Source organism: Nannobrachium achirus, assembly GCF_963921795.1.
Source record: "Nannobrachium achirus genome assembly, chromosome: 1".
In the NCBI taxonomy this organism is placed as follows: Eukaryota; Metazoa; Chordata; class Actinopteri; order Myctophiformes; family Myctophidae; genus Nannobrachium; species Nannobrachium achirus.
The window spans coordinates 44,190,451-44,206,460 of NC_137810.1; the positions used below are offsets into that span (position 1 = coordinate 44,190,451).

At 42.4% G+C, this 16,010-nt stretch overlaps 1 protein-coding gene across 1 annotated transcript in view; it reads left to right on the forward strand.

The window, feature by feature from the left end:
* The window catches only part of gipc3 (GIPC PDZ domain containing family, member 3), a gene marked incomplete at both ends in the record, with an annotated part of 34,074 nt that overhangs the window by 11,755 nt on the left and 6,309 nt on the right, over nucleotides 1-16,010 (forward strand). Inside the window, one exon of the mRNA XM_080722341.1 lies at nucleotides 4,121-4,301. Coding sequence (XP_080578467.1) covers nucleotides 4,121-4,301 — 181 coding nt within the window. The remainder of the gene's footprint in view (nucleotides 1-4,120; nucleotides 4,302-16,010) is intronic.

Genomic DNA, 16,010 nt, shown 5'->3' on the forward strand with positions numbered 1-16,010 from the left:
GTGTCCCTTTTATGCCCGTATATGGAGATCTTTGTGATTCTGCGTCCATTGTATGCCCATATATGCCATATATGGAGATATCTGTTTATCCGCGTCCATTTTATGCCCATATATGAGATCTCTGTCGCTTTTTCAAACAGATGGTCAAAACGGGTCCTATGACAACAGGTATAATGGGGTTTGCATTAAAGGGGGAACCGGCACTGTGTCTGCAACACAGTCGGAGGCACAGACAGATACAGAGAGATCTCCATAATGGGAATAAAGGGACACAGACAAACAGATGGAGGAGGAGACAAACTTAATGCAAACCCCATTATACCTGTTGTCATAGGACCCGTTTTGACCATCTGTTTGCCTGTGTCCATTTATGCCCATATATGGAGATATCTGTATCTGTCTGTCTGCGTCCACTTTATGCCCATATATGATATGGAGATATCTGTATCTGTCTGTCTGCATCCATTTTATGCCCATATATGGAGATCTATGCAGACACAGTGCCAGTTCCGGAAAATCCTGATGTCAGACATCAGAATCCGAACCTTTCGTGCTGGTTCCAGAAAATCGTTTATCGGGTCGGGTCGAGGCCGAGCACTGCACTACCTGCTGCGGTGCAAACCCATGAATGCCCCACCCTTTAATGCAAACCCCAATATACCTGTTGTCATAGGACCCGTTTTGACCATCTGTTTGTCTTTGTCCACGTATGCCCATATATGAAGATCTCTGCACACACAGTACCGGTTGCGGAAAACTCTGATGTCAGACATCAGCTCCGCATACGGGCATTCATTTTATTCCCATATTTGGAGAACGCGCGTGCCCGTGGGACGAACGGTTCTCGAGATACGCGGATTACATACATACATACACACTCACAGAGATTTGTTGTTGACTCATGTGGCGTACGTGATGTCAGAGCCTTTTATGATGTCACAATGAGTCAGAGCTTTCGCCGATTTCCTCCGGAACAGCCTGATGTCAACAATCAACCCCGCATAAGGAGATTCCGAACGTTTCTCGCCGGTTCGGGAAAACCGCGCGTCGGGTCGGGTCGAGACCCGGCACTGCACTCCGTGCCGCGGCGGGGAACGCGCGTGCCGAATCTGAAGCCGGTGGGACGAACGGTTCTCGAGATACGCGGATTACAGACACACAGACAGACAGACAGACACGCAGAGACTTCTCGCATTTATAGATAGATAAGCGACCAACGGTCGCTTATCTCCCGATTAGGGAGTCTTACTGGTCAATATGTAGACACCAGTGTCTCGTTCTTGTCCTGTAGACCAGTGATTCTCAACCTGTGGGTCGGGACCCCCAGGGGGATCCCAAAATTATTGTGGGGGGTCCCCAGATGATTAACTTGATGTGCAACATTGTTTTCTCACCCAACAGTAAACAAACTAGCATAAAGTTCAAGTGTATCCACGAGTTTCCTACGCCCCATAGTGCATTGCGCAAACGTTTGCATCGATCTTCCGGCGCCGATTTACAAGCTCACAACGGGTTGCATCTGCGACGCGACGTGAGCTTGTATGTCTGCTGTTAAACCCGGAAGTTTGGTCCTGATAGTCTCCAGTAAACTCCCGCGGAAACTTGTGGATAGACGGTATCTGCACATTTCTAAAATGACAATTCAAGCACTTTTTAATACCTCTAAAATGACAAATTAAACATTGGCCAAAATGTCAAATATTAGAGGCAGAAATTGTGAAAATAGCCGATCTACATGCTCATAACGCCTCACAACGCGAGGCGTTGTGAGCATGTAGATCTGCAATTTTCACAATAGAAATGTGTTATACAAAATAAAATGTAATGCCTCAGTTAAAATATGATTATTTTGGGGGTCGTGGCCTGAAAAGGTTGAGAACCACTGCTGTAGACAACTGTGTCTTTTGTTGAGATTCTCAGCTATATTTTCGTCCATGCCTTAAAGCTTTAAACCAATGCAGTAAGTTTGATTTGTGCAGGGCTGAGATTTATTTAGCTGCAGATAGTCTACATTTCAAAATCATCCTTAACCCTTAAATTCAATTACGGTAATTCTTTCAAAGGACTAAACCTTCCTTTATTTGATGGCCTTCCTGCCCTAGCATTTGTGCCCTCAAAAAATGGACAACACCAAAGGCCAAGTGGCCTTGGCCCTAAAACGACGAAAGTCTAGGCCTGGTATTCTAGCAATGGAGCTTTCTACCACTTTTTGTGGTCACATGTTCTGATACTGGATTCTGATTGGCTTAAAACAGTGGTAAATCAGTCATCAACCTTGATGACTGATGGACCCCGCCCACTTTTGTGTTGCAGTTGTAACATTTCCAAGATCCTTGCAAGTTACAACTGTGTTTTCTTTCATTTATATGGTAGAAGTGGTAGAAAAGCAATTTACCATTCGAGGGTCATGGGTTGTTGGCTGATTTACCACTGTTTCAGGGTTGTGGCACGAGGCAAGCCAACAACCCACAACCCACTCCCTCTCATGGTAAATGGCTTATATAGCTACAGTGGTGGAAGAAGTACTCACATGTTTCACTTAAAGGGGAATACCACTCATTTTCAACTTTGAACTATGTCATTAATATACCTTAGGCTTAGAGTCATGTGATCAGTGACATCATGAAATGTACTCTTTGGCTTGCAGAGTACATATTCATGATGTCACTGATCACATGACCCCACAATCAATCCTCCAGTTCTAGGCAACCCAGAAGGGGGGCGGGGGGGGACTTTCTTATTTCCACACAACAACTCCAAGGTATATCAATGACATAATTCAATGTTGAATATGCATGGTATTCCCCTTTAAGTAATATTGTGGTAAATCAATACCACAATATAGATTTAGTCTGTTACAAGTAAAAGTCCTGTATTAAAAATGTACTTGAGTCAATGTACAAAAGTATAAAAATATACCTACCAAAGTAAAAGTACTCATTGAGAAAAGAAAATCCCATTTCAAGTTTTCAAACACTTAAATATATGTAGTAGACTAGAAGTAAAAGTATTGAACACTGTAATGTAGCACAGTACTTGAGTAAATGTATTCAGCTGTCTACCTATGGTGTGCAAAACACAGGTGCTTTGTGAGATGTAACCTGTAGTGAATACACTCGCACGTAACGCACACAATGTTCTTAATGGTTGAATAGACAGCATTATAAATGTGACTTGAAGGGAGACTATTATCTGGAAGTATTAAAAGGAAGTCCTTTTTAATTGTCTTTGCTTTCACCACCATGAAATATGATCCCATCAGTGCAGATTCTTAAGAACTGTCACCTAGGGTGTGGTGTTCCTGATGTGGTTCAGATTAGAATCATTCTGCTGACAGCTTGTGCAAACCTGACTCATGCGACATCGCCCGTCTTTTTCCTCTTTATTGGGAAAACTGCGAAAGAGCACAGAGTTTATTGCAAAATAATGCAATAAAAGCCATGTGTTGCCAATCACATGCTTGTGATCAATAAATAAAAGTTGTAACTACTGGACACTTTTCATTTCGTTGTAATACCATAAATCCCATCCCACATGAGAATACATGACACAATACTAATCAAATTATGTAATAACCAAAATCTAATCATGTTTTTAATTTTATTTTGGTTTGCAATGCTGGGAAAACTTAAATACTTTGGTTTGTTTAACACTTTTCTGCTTACTAGTGTAAATAATGATATTGTTTCGTAGTTTTGATGTCTTATATTACACAATGTAAAAAGAAAGAGAAATACAAACCCTTGAACGAGCATGCAAACTGAATGTAATCACATACCGTAAAGGGAGAGGGATGGATGTATAGGGAGACAGAGGGGCAAAGAGAGACTGAGATAGAAACAGAGAGGCAGAAGTGGATGGCAGAGAAAGAGGGAGAGAGAGAGAGAGAGAGAGAGAGAGAGAGGGAGAAAGAGCAATGCCTGGGTATCAAAACCTGAAACCTATCTGCTATTTTTGAGAACCACTGATCTAAACCAATGTTCAAAATCCTAAGAGTTTCCTGAAACCCCTATGTTGCTATAGCCTATATAGCTAAAATCTAAAATGACTGCTTTCCTGGTTTTAATGGCTTAAAAGTACCACCATTTCACAGACTGCATTGCATTGTGTTCATCAACAGAGGATAAAAGAAGGGAGCACCATAGACCGCCTGAAGACGGTGTGCGTGGGCGACCACATCGAGGCCATCAACGACCAGAGCATCGTGGGCTGTCGACACTACGAGGTGGCCAAGATGCTGAAGGAGCAGCCCAGAGGGATTCCCTTCACGCTGCGACTGGTGGGGCCCAAGAAGGCCTTCGGTGAGTTTGATAAGAACCAAGAGTTGGTGGCTGGCTGGCTGGCCGGATAATGTGTCAGGGTCAAGCACTTAATCGCAGGTTAGATTCCTGCCCTGCGTGTCCTTAATCCTCCCCTGCTCTCAGTTTACTGTCTCTCTAGTAGTCTACTCAGGCTTTTGTGAATACTCCAGACAGTTTTTAAGATGCTCGATTCAGTATTTAGATATTTGATATTCATTTTATCAGACATGCCCCCTTCCTATACAAACCCATTGTAACTTCAAACTTCATTTTAACCATGATAGATTCATCTAAAACACCTGTCCTTGGTTCTGGTGACTCATACTGCCCTTCAAATACGTGAGCAGGCCGTGTTTTTTTATTTTTATTACTTTCTTCATACATTTTCATATTATTTATTATTTATTGTATTAAATTATTTTCATTTCCCCCCAAAACATATAAAAATAAATGATGCGCCTTGTGTGCTTGGTGTCGAGGGAAAAAGAGGGGAAAAGGAGCAGACCAAGTACAGAGTGAAAGCTCAAGCATAGCATAGGCTACTAAGTAGACGGTTTACGTGCAATCATGAAAATATGGATCAACATGAATCCATGTTGAGTGCACAATGATGATAGATCAAACAAGTCTATGAAATCTGTGAAACAGTTTAATCTGCAACACAGTACATAATACGTATAGACCGATTTCTGAGAGCGGCAACCATAACTGTGGTGTCAAGCATCACTGTGCGCAACACGGCAGTGCTCTGGAAAAAGGTCTATGGGGGTCCCTGCTTCATTTCTCTCTCAGCTAGAGAGAGTTTTTCAACCTTGGGTTGAAAAACATTAGGGTTCAAGTGGTGTAAATAGTCCTCTGGTCCTATGTGCGTGGCATTAACATGACCAGTTGAACTCAAACTGTCCTTGAGCAAGACATTAACAACTCCAGATGAGCAGGTTGGTGCCTTAACTGCTGTGTGTGTGTGTGTGTGTGTGTGTGTGTGTGTGTGTGTGTGTGTGTGTGTGTGTGTGTGTGTGTGTGTGTGTGTGTGTGTGTGTGTGTGTGTGTGTGTGCGTGCGCGTGCGTGCGTGCGTGCGTGAATGAATGAACTTTATTGTCATTGTTGCATAAAACAAGTTAAAAACCAGTTTGATAACAACGAAATTGGAGCAAACCCCTCAAGCGTGCGTGCGACCCCGTGCGTGCGTGTGTGCGTGCGTGCGTGTGTGTGTGTGTGTGTGTAAATGAATGGATGGATGGGTGAATGTAAGGGGTTTTGTTCTATTTGAGACCACCTATAAAAATAGATGCTCAGGCACTGTGATATCAGAAGCTTCCATCAGATGACTTAAGTTATGAAACATTGTTATGAAAACATTATGTTATGGTAAGTTATATGAGCACAACAGCTGTGGCCTAGAAACCTAGTTAGTGGACAACCTTCCTAATTAGTGTTTCTAATTAGCGCCCTTTTTTCCATTGAGTGGAAATCTTAATGCTAACAGCATAAGCAATGACATTCTAGTGCAGGGTAATTCAGACATTTAACCACTTACTTTGTAAATTTGACCTTTGACTCGGTACTTGGTCTGCTCTTTTTAATCTGTACATCAAACCTCTTTGCCAACAATAGCAGATCTATAAGCTCACAACTCGTCGCAGGCGCGTTGTGAGCTTGTAGATCTGCTATTTTTGGATAGGGATGCGAGGGTTCAAGTGGTTAATGTAAAGATACAAAAATAAAGTCCCTATAAGACAAATATTTGGCGGCCCCCCTGCAGTAGGGTATCTCTGCGGACCCCCTAGGGGTCCCAGAATCCCTGTTGAAGACCCCTGTTCTAGTGCTTCCAAATTTGTGTCAACAGTTTGCAGAAGGCCGTTTCCCATTTCAGAATGGCAGTCACCCCCCCTGCACATCATTGCCATGCTTTGTAAGCTTGTAGATCCGCTATTTTCGCCATGTTCTAATTTATTTTTTACATTTTCACCAATAATGTCACACCTATAATAAGGGAGGCCAGGTTATCTCAATACCAATACTCTCATGCAGATCAGTTTGCATGTCACCTCTTGCACAGACAGCATACCAAACCACACAGACACCACCACAACAGAACCACACATTCTGCAAACAAAATGAGGAACTTTGCAAGTCAGTATGGTTGCCTCCAGTAGGTGTGTGAATAGGGGAATGTGAAGGTGATATTACTGCTATGGAAATGCAGATGCAGTGTTTGGAGTTTTATTCTATTTGGGACCACCCACATATAAAACTAAATGGGCTAAATGCTCTGGAGTACTGAAACAACATACAGATTACTTGTTTAAGGTTATGTTGGGTTAAGTTACTGTATATGAACACAACAGCTGTGGCCTCGAAATCCTAATTGAAAATGTTCTATACAGACAGTATGTGAAAACATATGGACATCATATGTGAATAGAAGACAATAGTATGGTGGCTGAAAATGTGATCTGGTGGGGCAATGACTCCCTCTGCTGACAAGATTAGGAAATTGCAATCATTGCTGTACTTACAGTGCATCAAGTCCAATGCTCCACGTATAAAGTAGGCTATAGGCATCGTTATAAGTCAAAATCGATGGAATAGGCTATTGAGAAATAACTATGGCAGAACTTCTATTAGCCAAACCAGCCAGCCAATACACATAATTGCGACCGCAGGTTACTATGAAAACCGGCACATCTTGTCCGCGTATCTCTGTCTGTCTGTCTGAAGGTCACGCCTGACACTGTGGTTCCCCTGACACATCACTGTGACATCATAGGTGATATCACAGGTGACATCACCTATGTAAACGTCCATGGGTATCCCCCAGAATTAGCCTGGTTCAAGCCCATAGACCCACCCACCCTCAGAGTGGACTTTCGCTGGTCTGGAGTTGAGTAAATGAATCGGCAGTTTACAGATCCAAAATTGCTGCTCCTCCAATGAGCGCGGGGGGTGGGTTTAACGAATAACCAATCCGCGCAGCAGAAACGATTACATTTCAAGAAGAGCACACACACACCAGGCACATCACGCAGCAGTGGTACAGGCGCACACACGCTGATTTCACCAAGCTGATGATTACATGTTTCCGATCACAAGTTCTGTGTGGAAGCAGTCACTCATCTCGCACAGACACACAATTTTTGTTGTCATTGTGTGTGTTAATGGCTAGCAATATTGTGTGCATGGAAGAAGCCACAAGTAGGCGGTTCCGCTGATCAGTCCCCTGTAAATCGTTCAGAACAGGGAACAGTGTCAGGCTAAAGCGCAATGGGAACCACTCTAACATAATCCCTTTTAACGCCATATATGGAGATCCCTGATGTCATCAATATTAAGCCCATATCTAACAGGACTTCATATGGGAATGCCCATATATGGAGGAAGACAGCCCATATCTGTGTGGCTGGTTCAGACAGGGATCTCCATGTATGGGCATAAAAGGGATGTATATGGGTACCAGGGGTCTCCATATATGGGTAACTGGTCCGATAGATGGCCAGATGGCCAAGAATTGGCGTGACCTAGGTTGCATGTCGCCCTGAGGCGTCTTACTAGTATAATCAGAATGTATTTCCTAGCCACGATACAGTATATTGTCACATTTACAAGGAAGATACATCTCACTGAATCAACAAGCCCTTAAAGCCCTTGAAGGGTTTTCAGGAATGATTTTCTCTTTTGGCCATTAATCATGAGATGAGTGTGATTTGAAGTGGTTAGTTGGTGCCTCGGCTCACTCCCAGACCATGAGGTGATGGCAGGATGTTCATAATATATCGCTAGGGTGGACAAGTATTTAGAAAGTGTTCCATGAGCGGAAGGTCATGTGTTCCTTTCCCTTCAACACTCAGTGTGTTCACAAACAGTCATGTCTCCTGTGCTAAGCAACGTCTGAGCGGGATTACGGGAATGGGAAATGCATGAGACACAGGGAGAGAAGCTGATAAACAGCTAAAAGGACATGCACATCCCAGAATAGTACACACCAGTATTGTTGCTCCCTTTATTATTGTTATTCTTACATAATGATACAAGGCTGGGCAATTAACTGGAAATGTAGCAAAACAAATATCTTCTCATGTAGGTTAACGGAATAATCAAACAGGTTCCCCCCCCCTCATATAGCATTATTAAACTATAATATAGCATATTATGTCCCACACAATTATAAAGTTATTACAAGTTCTGCAACAATCATCCTTCCATAAATGTATAGACTCAGGGGCGGTCCCTGCTAGGGACCAGACTGTATTGTTAAGTATAGTATATATATAGTATAGTATATATATTTGCCAAGGCAACAAGGCAGCTGCCGGTCAAAGTGAAGACAGGCCAAAGTTGCCAATCACAGCGCGTCCTCATCCGACAAGCTTGCAGTGACTCGTGGGTAATGAAGTCAAAGACGTTAGCTGCCTTGTTATTAGTGTCCGAAGTGGCAACTGATACCCCAAACTAAATAGTGCTGCTTTAATAAATCGACACGAAAATATTCTGATAGATTTTGAGGTGAGAATACGGTGAGGACACTGTAACCTGATGTTGTTGTTTTTCTGCATAGTGCAGGGTTAGTTGTACGGGTGTATACTGTTGTTCTGTAATGACTGTGCTTATTGTTTTTCTTGCCTTAAGACTTTCTTTACTTATTTACTGGTACCTGGTCTTAATTTTCCACTTAAGGTGAATAGAGGACAATGAGGTGAACCATTTGGATCCTAGTGAGACATTCTGTATGTGGCAGGTCCCTTATGCGTGTAACGGAGGTGATCCGAACCTCCCCACCCGTTTTCGAACCCGGGTCTCCCGCATGAAAGTCCAGTATCTTAACCATTACTCCAAAGGGACATCCCTATGGAACGAGAGCAGATACTAGACTTTTGAGGCTTCAGGCTGGGGCTGCGACTCTCTCCGCCACATGCGCATACACCCAGCAGCACACCTCAGTCCTCATCTGTTCCACAACATTCAGTCCCTCAACCTTTATACAAAGTGTACTTAGATTTGTATCTGTCGCTAAGGACTTTTAACATCAGCTTCCCATTTCATGAAGTGCTTTGGCTTGAAACAAAAGCTTTATTTACCCCAACTGGATCTGCCAGGAAGTGGATGGGGGGAAAAGGCTCTTGGTATAGGTGACTGGAGACCACAGCTAATTGCCCCACATCGCCTACACCCTTGTTTATCAGACAGGAAGCCATATCCGTTGGCCTGTGGGTTGGTTTCCTGCTAATAATCTTTACATATTTGTTTTGTTCACAATCACTAAGGCCCTACTTATGTTGCTGTGGAAAAATACAATTAATTAAACGCACATTATTACAGGACTGTTTGAAGAGGCCTTAAGCAGAAACTGATCACGCAGCGTTTTTGTAAGGGCCTACACAATGATCAAAGGGGAAAAACCCTTCTTAGTAGTGTTTCTATTCAGTGCTCAAATGAGTGCCTTCCATGTTCCAGTTAAAGAGAATCTTAATGCGACAGCTACAGTGACAGTCTCACGACAATTCTTTGCTTCCAATTTATGGGCGACAGTTTGTGGAAGGCACTTTCCTATATTTCAGAATGTCCATTCCGACCTCAGTAATGCTCTAGTGGCTAAATGGTGTAGAGAATTGCAGCAGCAGTGTTCTCCAACTAGTGAAAAGCTGAAAAAGAGTAGTGAATAGTTATAGCAGCACCAGGGGATCAATGCCATATCGACGTCTATGGTTATCTCTTCCATTCCACCAGTGACTGGGTTTAAAAAAAGATTTAGGCCTACAATATGCAATTTCTTTAAGAATCCTTAGTTTCACTGTTGCTAAACTTAAAATACCAGTTAATAAGTGGGAACCTAGGTAGTAGTTCAAAATTAGAATTAAGTTCACTTTTAATGTTTAATAGTTTTCCCCCCAGAATGCATAGTTCTTACTGTTTCTATTCACTGTTACTACACTTAAAATATTAAATAACAAATGTGAACCTATTATATTATAGCAATATCAAGATATAGATATATGGCATCAATATTGAGAAATGAATATTGAGAGCAAAGTTTGTGCACATCTTCAGCCGCAACTGTTGGTTCTTTTGTCGCAGCAATGGTACTTTTTCTTCTTTTTAGAGGTATTAAAAAGGTCTTAAGAGGCTAACAATTTTACTTTTAGAAGTGTGCAGATACCCTGGGTCAGAGACTGAACTCAACTGACGTTCCAATTAATTGCAACAGTGTTTGTTTGGTCGGGTGGAGGAGGAGGGGAGACGGGGACAACTGTCATGAAACAGGACACAGCCTTCTAACAAACTGCTGACACACAATTGGAAGCACTAGAAATGTAATTGTAGCTAAGATTTCCATTCACTGGAACAAAAGGCAGCAAGTAGAAACACTAATGAGGAAGGGGGTGTCCACTGACTATCTACCAGCCCACGACGAGCATATGGCTGGTATTGTTTTCACCTTCTGAGTCTGTGTGGTGTTTATGTCTGTGGACAGACTTTATGTCTCACAACCGTGCACGATGCAGTCACGAAACCTTTCATGATGTGGTGTAGTTGATTTGTTTGGTCCGAGCAAGTGGCGTTGGAAATAGGGGTAAACTGCAGTGCCAACGAAAATGAAAATAAAACAGGTTTATTTGGCCATCACCCCATCAAAAACAATGTTGGAATAAGCCCTTTTGCAAATCCCGCCCCATTCTGCCCTGTTACTATGATAGGACATTTGACCCTGGGCAGATTGTTTTTATAGTGGCAGTGAATGGGATTTTGTTTTTTCCTTCATAGCCTCATTACAGCTATATAAAGTACCAAAGGAAAAACATCTAGGTGATATTAATAAAAAGGGAAGACAAAGGTACAGTAGTTACATTGCAAAACAGGGGGTTTACCCGAAAATATATGTTTTAATTTGTTTAATCCCAGTGGGACAGAATCCTCTTTGCAGATTCTTTTATAGTGGTAGTGGATGGGATTTTTTTTCCCTTCATAGCCTCATTACAGCTATATAAAGTACCACAAAAAACACATCTACGTGATATTAATAAAAAGGGAAGAAAAAGGTACAGTAATTACATAGCAAAACAGTAGTTTTCCCCCCGAAAATAAATGTTTTAATTAGTTTAATCCTCTGGATCAGAAAGAGAATAGACCGCGCATTGCATCCTGGGTAGGAAGAGGACAGAACTATAATCCTAACCTCACATAATAGGCTGGCTTTTCGTAATTCTGCCCATTTAAAATATATGTACCCAATCGTGACTCTTAGACCATTGATATGGTCCATGTGAACTAGTTTGTTGAAGCTTATTCATTATGATGAGCGAGATCACGGCCGAGATCGCGGCCGTACCGGACGATCGCCGTGTCGCGCACTGCGGACAGTTTTGAAAGCCACATTTAACATTCTCCAGAATCTCCACTGCACAAACTCCACCCCCGATAGCAAAAAGTGAATGTTTTTTTCTGGTTGGCCAGTCAGGGAGTCTCAGGGACCAATCAGAAGGCTGACAAACGGTCTATTATACTGTCTGTGTGAGGGTTATGCATTGGTCAGAAATCAAGGAGGTAACATCTTTAGTTTTTTTGTATGATCAGGGGCCCTATTGTCGTCCATGCCTATTACCTTTTTATCCCTAAACTTCTTTGCCTTTTTTTACTATTTTGAAAAACATTTTTAACATACTTCAAATAGCCAAACGTTTTGAGCTTGTAGATCAGCTATTTGAACTATAAAAATCACACCCGTGTGAAGTGGAGCTGTGTGTGTGTGTGTGTGTGTGTGTGTGTGTGTGTGTGTGTGTGTGTGTGTGTGTGTGGATCATGTGTACCGATTTTTGTGACATTTGAAGAAAATATGTAGGAAAAGGAGCAAAAAGTGTGTTTTGGAGAAAATTCAAGATGGCGGAAAATCTATCATGGCGCAAATGGGCGTGGCCTATATGGGGAGATGCGTCATGACCCAAGGAATCCAGGGAAAAAATATTTTTAATTTTCCGACCTACGGTTCAAGAGTTACAGGCCAAAACGTAAAGTGGGGTGTTATGGCGCCACCATGCGGCCAAATGACACAATTATTTTTTATTTAATCCTTGAAATCATTATGAACCTCCTCTCCAAGTCTTGAAACTCTAGCCCCTATGGTTTGCGAGAGACAAATAATTGAATGTGAGTTTTTGCGATTCCCATTATAAGTCAATGGGGAAAATTAATTCACTAATAAATTAATATCAATTAAACTATAGAACCTTTCTCTTAGAAAAGTAATAGCCCACGATTCCCGAGTAAGCCGGTCGATTTGACATATGGCGCGAGTGTGTGGTGGCAAAACTGTGGGACTAGTGGCGTGCCGAAGTTTAGGAAGTTCAGGCTACATACACACACACAGACAGACAGACAGACCCACACGGCCACGTATAGGGAGCCTGTGCTTCACACAGCTCCAAAAAGAGGGATAATTTTCAATGAATGTGTGTCCCGTTCAACAAGCTTCAAACAGCTGCAAAAGTATTTACAAGACCTTTTTAAAATGAGGTTCAAAGGGTATTTTGTGGACACGCTAAAGGCTTTAATCCGCTAAGACGTCTGAGGTACGTATACTGTAGCTGTCACAGATCATTACGAGGAGATGTGATACGTGATGTGTGTGCAAAAAATGTCCAGCAAAGTTATGGAGATAAAGCCTTCAAAGCCTGCTGTCGCCTATGTGCTTGTGTTTGATCTTTGAAGACCCTATCTGGTCGGTGTAAAACGTCACTGGGGACATGCCACTTATAGGCTACTGTAGATGCTATCGCAACTCGTGTGGGATGTAAAAACAGGTAAAAGTCAACCATTAACAGTTACCAGTTTAAGTAACTGACCTTCCTACCCCAAGCATGATGTAAGAGTGGTCGCTGTGAAGTAGACAGATGCCAGGTCATTTGTACACCTGGCATCCTATAGTATGCATAGTTTCAATGTACAGATTATACATTATTTTAGGTTCTTGGTTTACCTATGATCCTAGATTACTATTTCTATGCATTCTATATGATGTATTAACTTGTGTTTTTCCTTGCTTACTGTAAATCTCTCTGGATTAAGAGTGTCTGCTAAATGCCTAAATTGTAAGTCAACAGACATACAGTAGCATGAGCATTTATGGTTGATGACATAGTCTGTTAAGACACTCCTCTCCACAACTTCTAATACATACAGTATGTTAGGATCGCATCCTGCCAGGAAACCATGTAAGGCAGGGGTCTTCAACAGGGGGTCCGGGACCCCTAGGGGGTCCTCAGAGTTACAACAGGGGGGCCTGCCAAATATTTGTGTGATAGGATAATTCTTTTAAATGAACAAGTTGAACCCTCGCATCTGTATTCTGAGGAGAACTTTAGCCAAAAATAGCAGATCTACAAGCTCTCAAAGCCTGGCAGCGCAAGGCGTTGAGAGCTTGTAGATCGGCTATTTTTGGCAAATAGGTTTGGTGTAGAGGTAAAAAATAGAGCAGATCAAGTACATAGTGAAAGGTCAATTTTAAAATATCTACGATTTAAGTGGTTAAATGTCTGAAAATACACATTAACATGAATCCAACACAGACTGATGACAGTGCTGTCAAACAAGTCTATGAATCTATCTATGAAATCGATGAAAATCTGCATCACACATTGTAGAGGGGGTCCCTGCTTCATCTCTCTCTCAACTAAGGGGTCCTTGGCCTGAAAACGTTGAAGACCCCTGATGTAAGGTATTAGGTACCAACCTGCTCACCAGGAGCAGTTAGGCGTTAAGTGTCTTGTTCAAGGACACAAAGCAAAGATGGTTCATTTGCAAAGATCCACCATCCCAATTGGAGCCACTAGAGGCGACATGGTACACAAATCCTACAAATGGTCTCCTAAGTCGGCGCCGTGACCATCTGACCTCACGAACATCCGATGTTTACTGGTGCTAGATCCCACGAGAGTGTGTTGCTAGGATAGAGAAAGGTCGATAACGTATATTTTCTCCTGATTTGCCTCTCTGAAAAAAGCCATTTTAGAATGAAAATCTTGGGAAGATTGTGTGGCTTGTGAAGAATGGGTCCAATATTGAGTTCAGTGACCATGGGGCTAAAGAATTGTTCAGAGGCTGTGTTCATGTTCTGCCTGATAAGGAGACGGAAGCAGATTCCAATGTGATTGGTATTTGTGATTCCCTCTCTCCCATTGGAATTAACAATCCAACCTGCTTCCGATCTCCTTAAAAGGCGGCCATCTACTTAACGCAGATACGGGAAGTAAACCGGAGATCGCGGGTCTTGATTTCTTTTTCTTTTTTCGTCTTGGCACAAAGCCATGGGCCTGGGATTGAACCAGGAACCACTTAAGCCACTGTCATATCCTGAGCCTTTTCCGCCTTCAATCTGAAAGAAAAATACATAAATAGAAGGGTGATTTGACAGGACCTCACACACCCACAGCCCTTGTTAGAAAGGCAAACCTGCCAATCATTATATTTTCCATTGGCTCATGTAAGTAAATTAATAATTGAAACTCCCCTCTACGATGATTGCTGTAGCATCCTCTTAATTGGATGTTTGATGGATTAGTTTTCATGCATTAAAAGGTTTATTACACTAATTACTGAATGCACAAGGAGCATATCAGAGGCGAATAGAGCCAACAGACATCAGAGGTTATTATTACACACAGAATCGCAGACACATTAGTCTGTCTCAGTGCTGGAGGACTCATATGGTCACAAATGGAAGGTCGTTTTACTTTCTTTTTTTAAGTCAAGAGCTCCAGTCTCCATCAAGTTTTTTCCTTATGGAGACTAAGCAAAGGCTTTATGAGGAATTTATATACTCTCGCCAAAGATACTAAATCAACAAGCCTGTCAATTGGTCGTGGATGCCACACATTGTGAGCTTGTGGATCGGCTATTTTTGACGTCAAAGTAGGCTTTATAACTCAGACTTTCGTGAGAGAGAGAGAGAGAGAGGGAATGATAAAGGAGAACACTGTGAGCAGACTCTGGCCAGATGGCATGCATGTGGTTGCAGAGGCACTGAGGCAGGGAGGCTACATAACCACCAGACACAAGTGAAAAGCCATCCCTGCTGGCTGATCTCCACAAAATGATCTGGAACTAAGGGTAGGCTGACTAATGATGGTGTCGCCTCAGCCTCAGGACACAGCGAGGGGGGGGGGGGGGGGGGGGGGGGGGGATTATTACAAGAAATGGCGTAACCGCCACCACCGGCAGCAATGAATAACTGAGGGAAATAACTTATAATACACTTTTTTATTTAGCTTCCCTGCTGTTGCAGTTTGTTAAAAACATGACAAATAAGATAAAGATTAGACAAACAAAAGACATAACCCATAAACACATATACCCATATATTTCCCAGGACATTAAGAGTTTTTTTTTAACTTTTATTTTCTGTTTCAGCTTCACCCAGCATGGCTGGCCGGATGGTCATGTTGAGCGCACGTGGGGGGAGGAGGGGGATGTGCAGTTAAGGGTTAAGTGTTTCGCTTAGAGATACTTCAATAAGTGGTGAATGGGGTGATTGCTTCACGACGCGTCGACGCATCCTTCCAGTGTGTTCAGGTTTCGATACAGAGAATTTGCCCTGTCCCTGTCTCTCACCGATCGAGCTCTCCCTGTATCTGTCTGTCTGTCTGACGCATGCACACATGCACGATCATAATATGAAATATGATCCCAAATCTGCACTAGGTATTGAGAACTGTCACCGT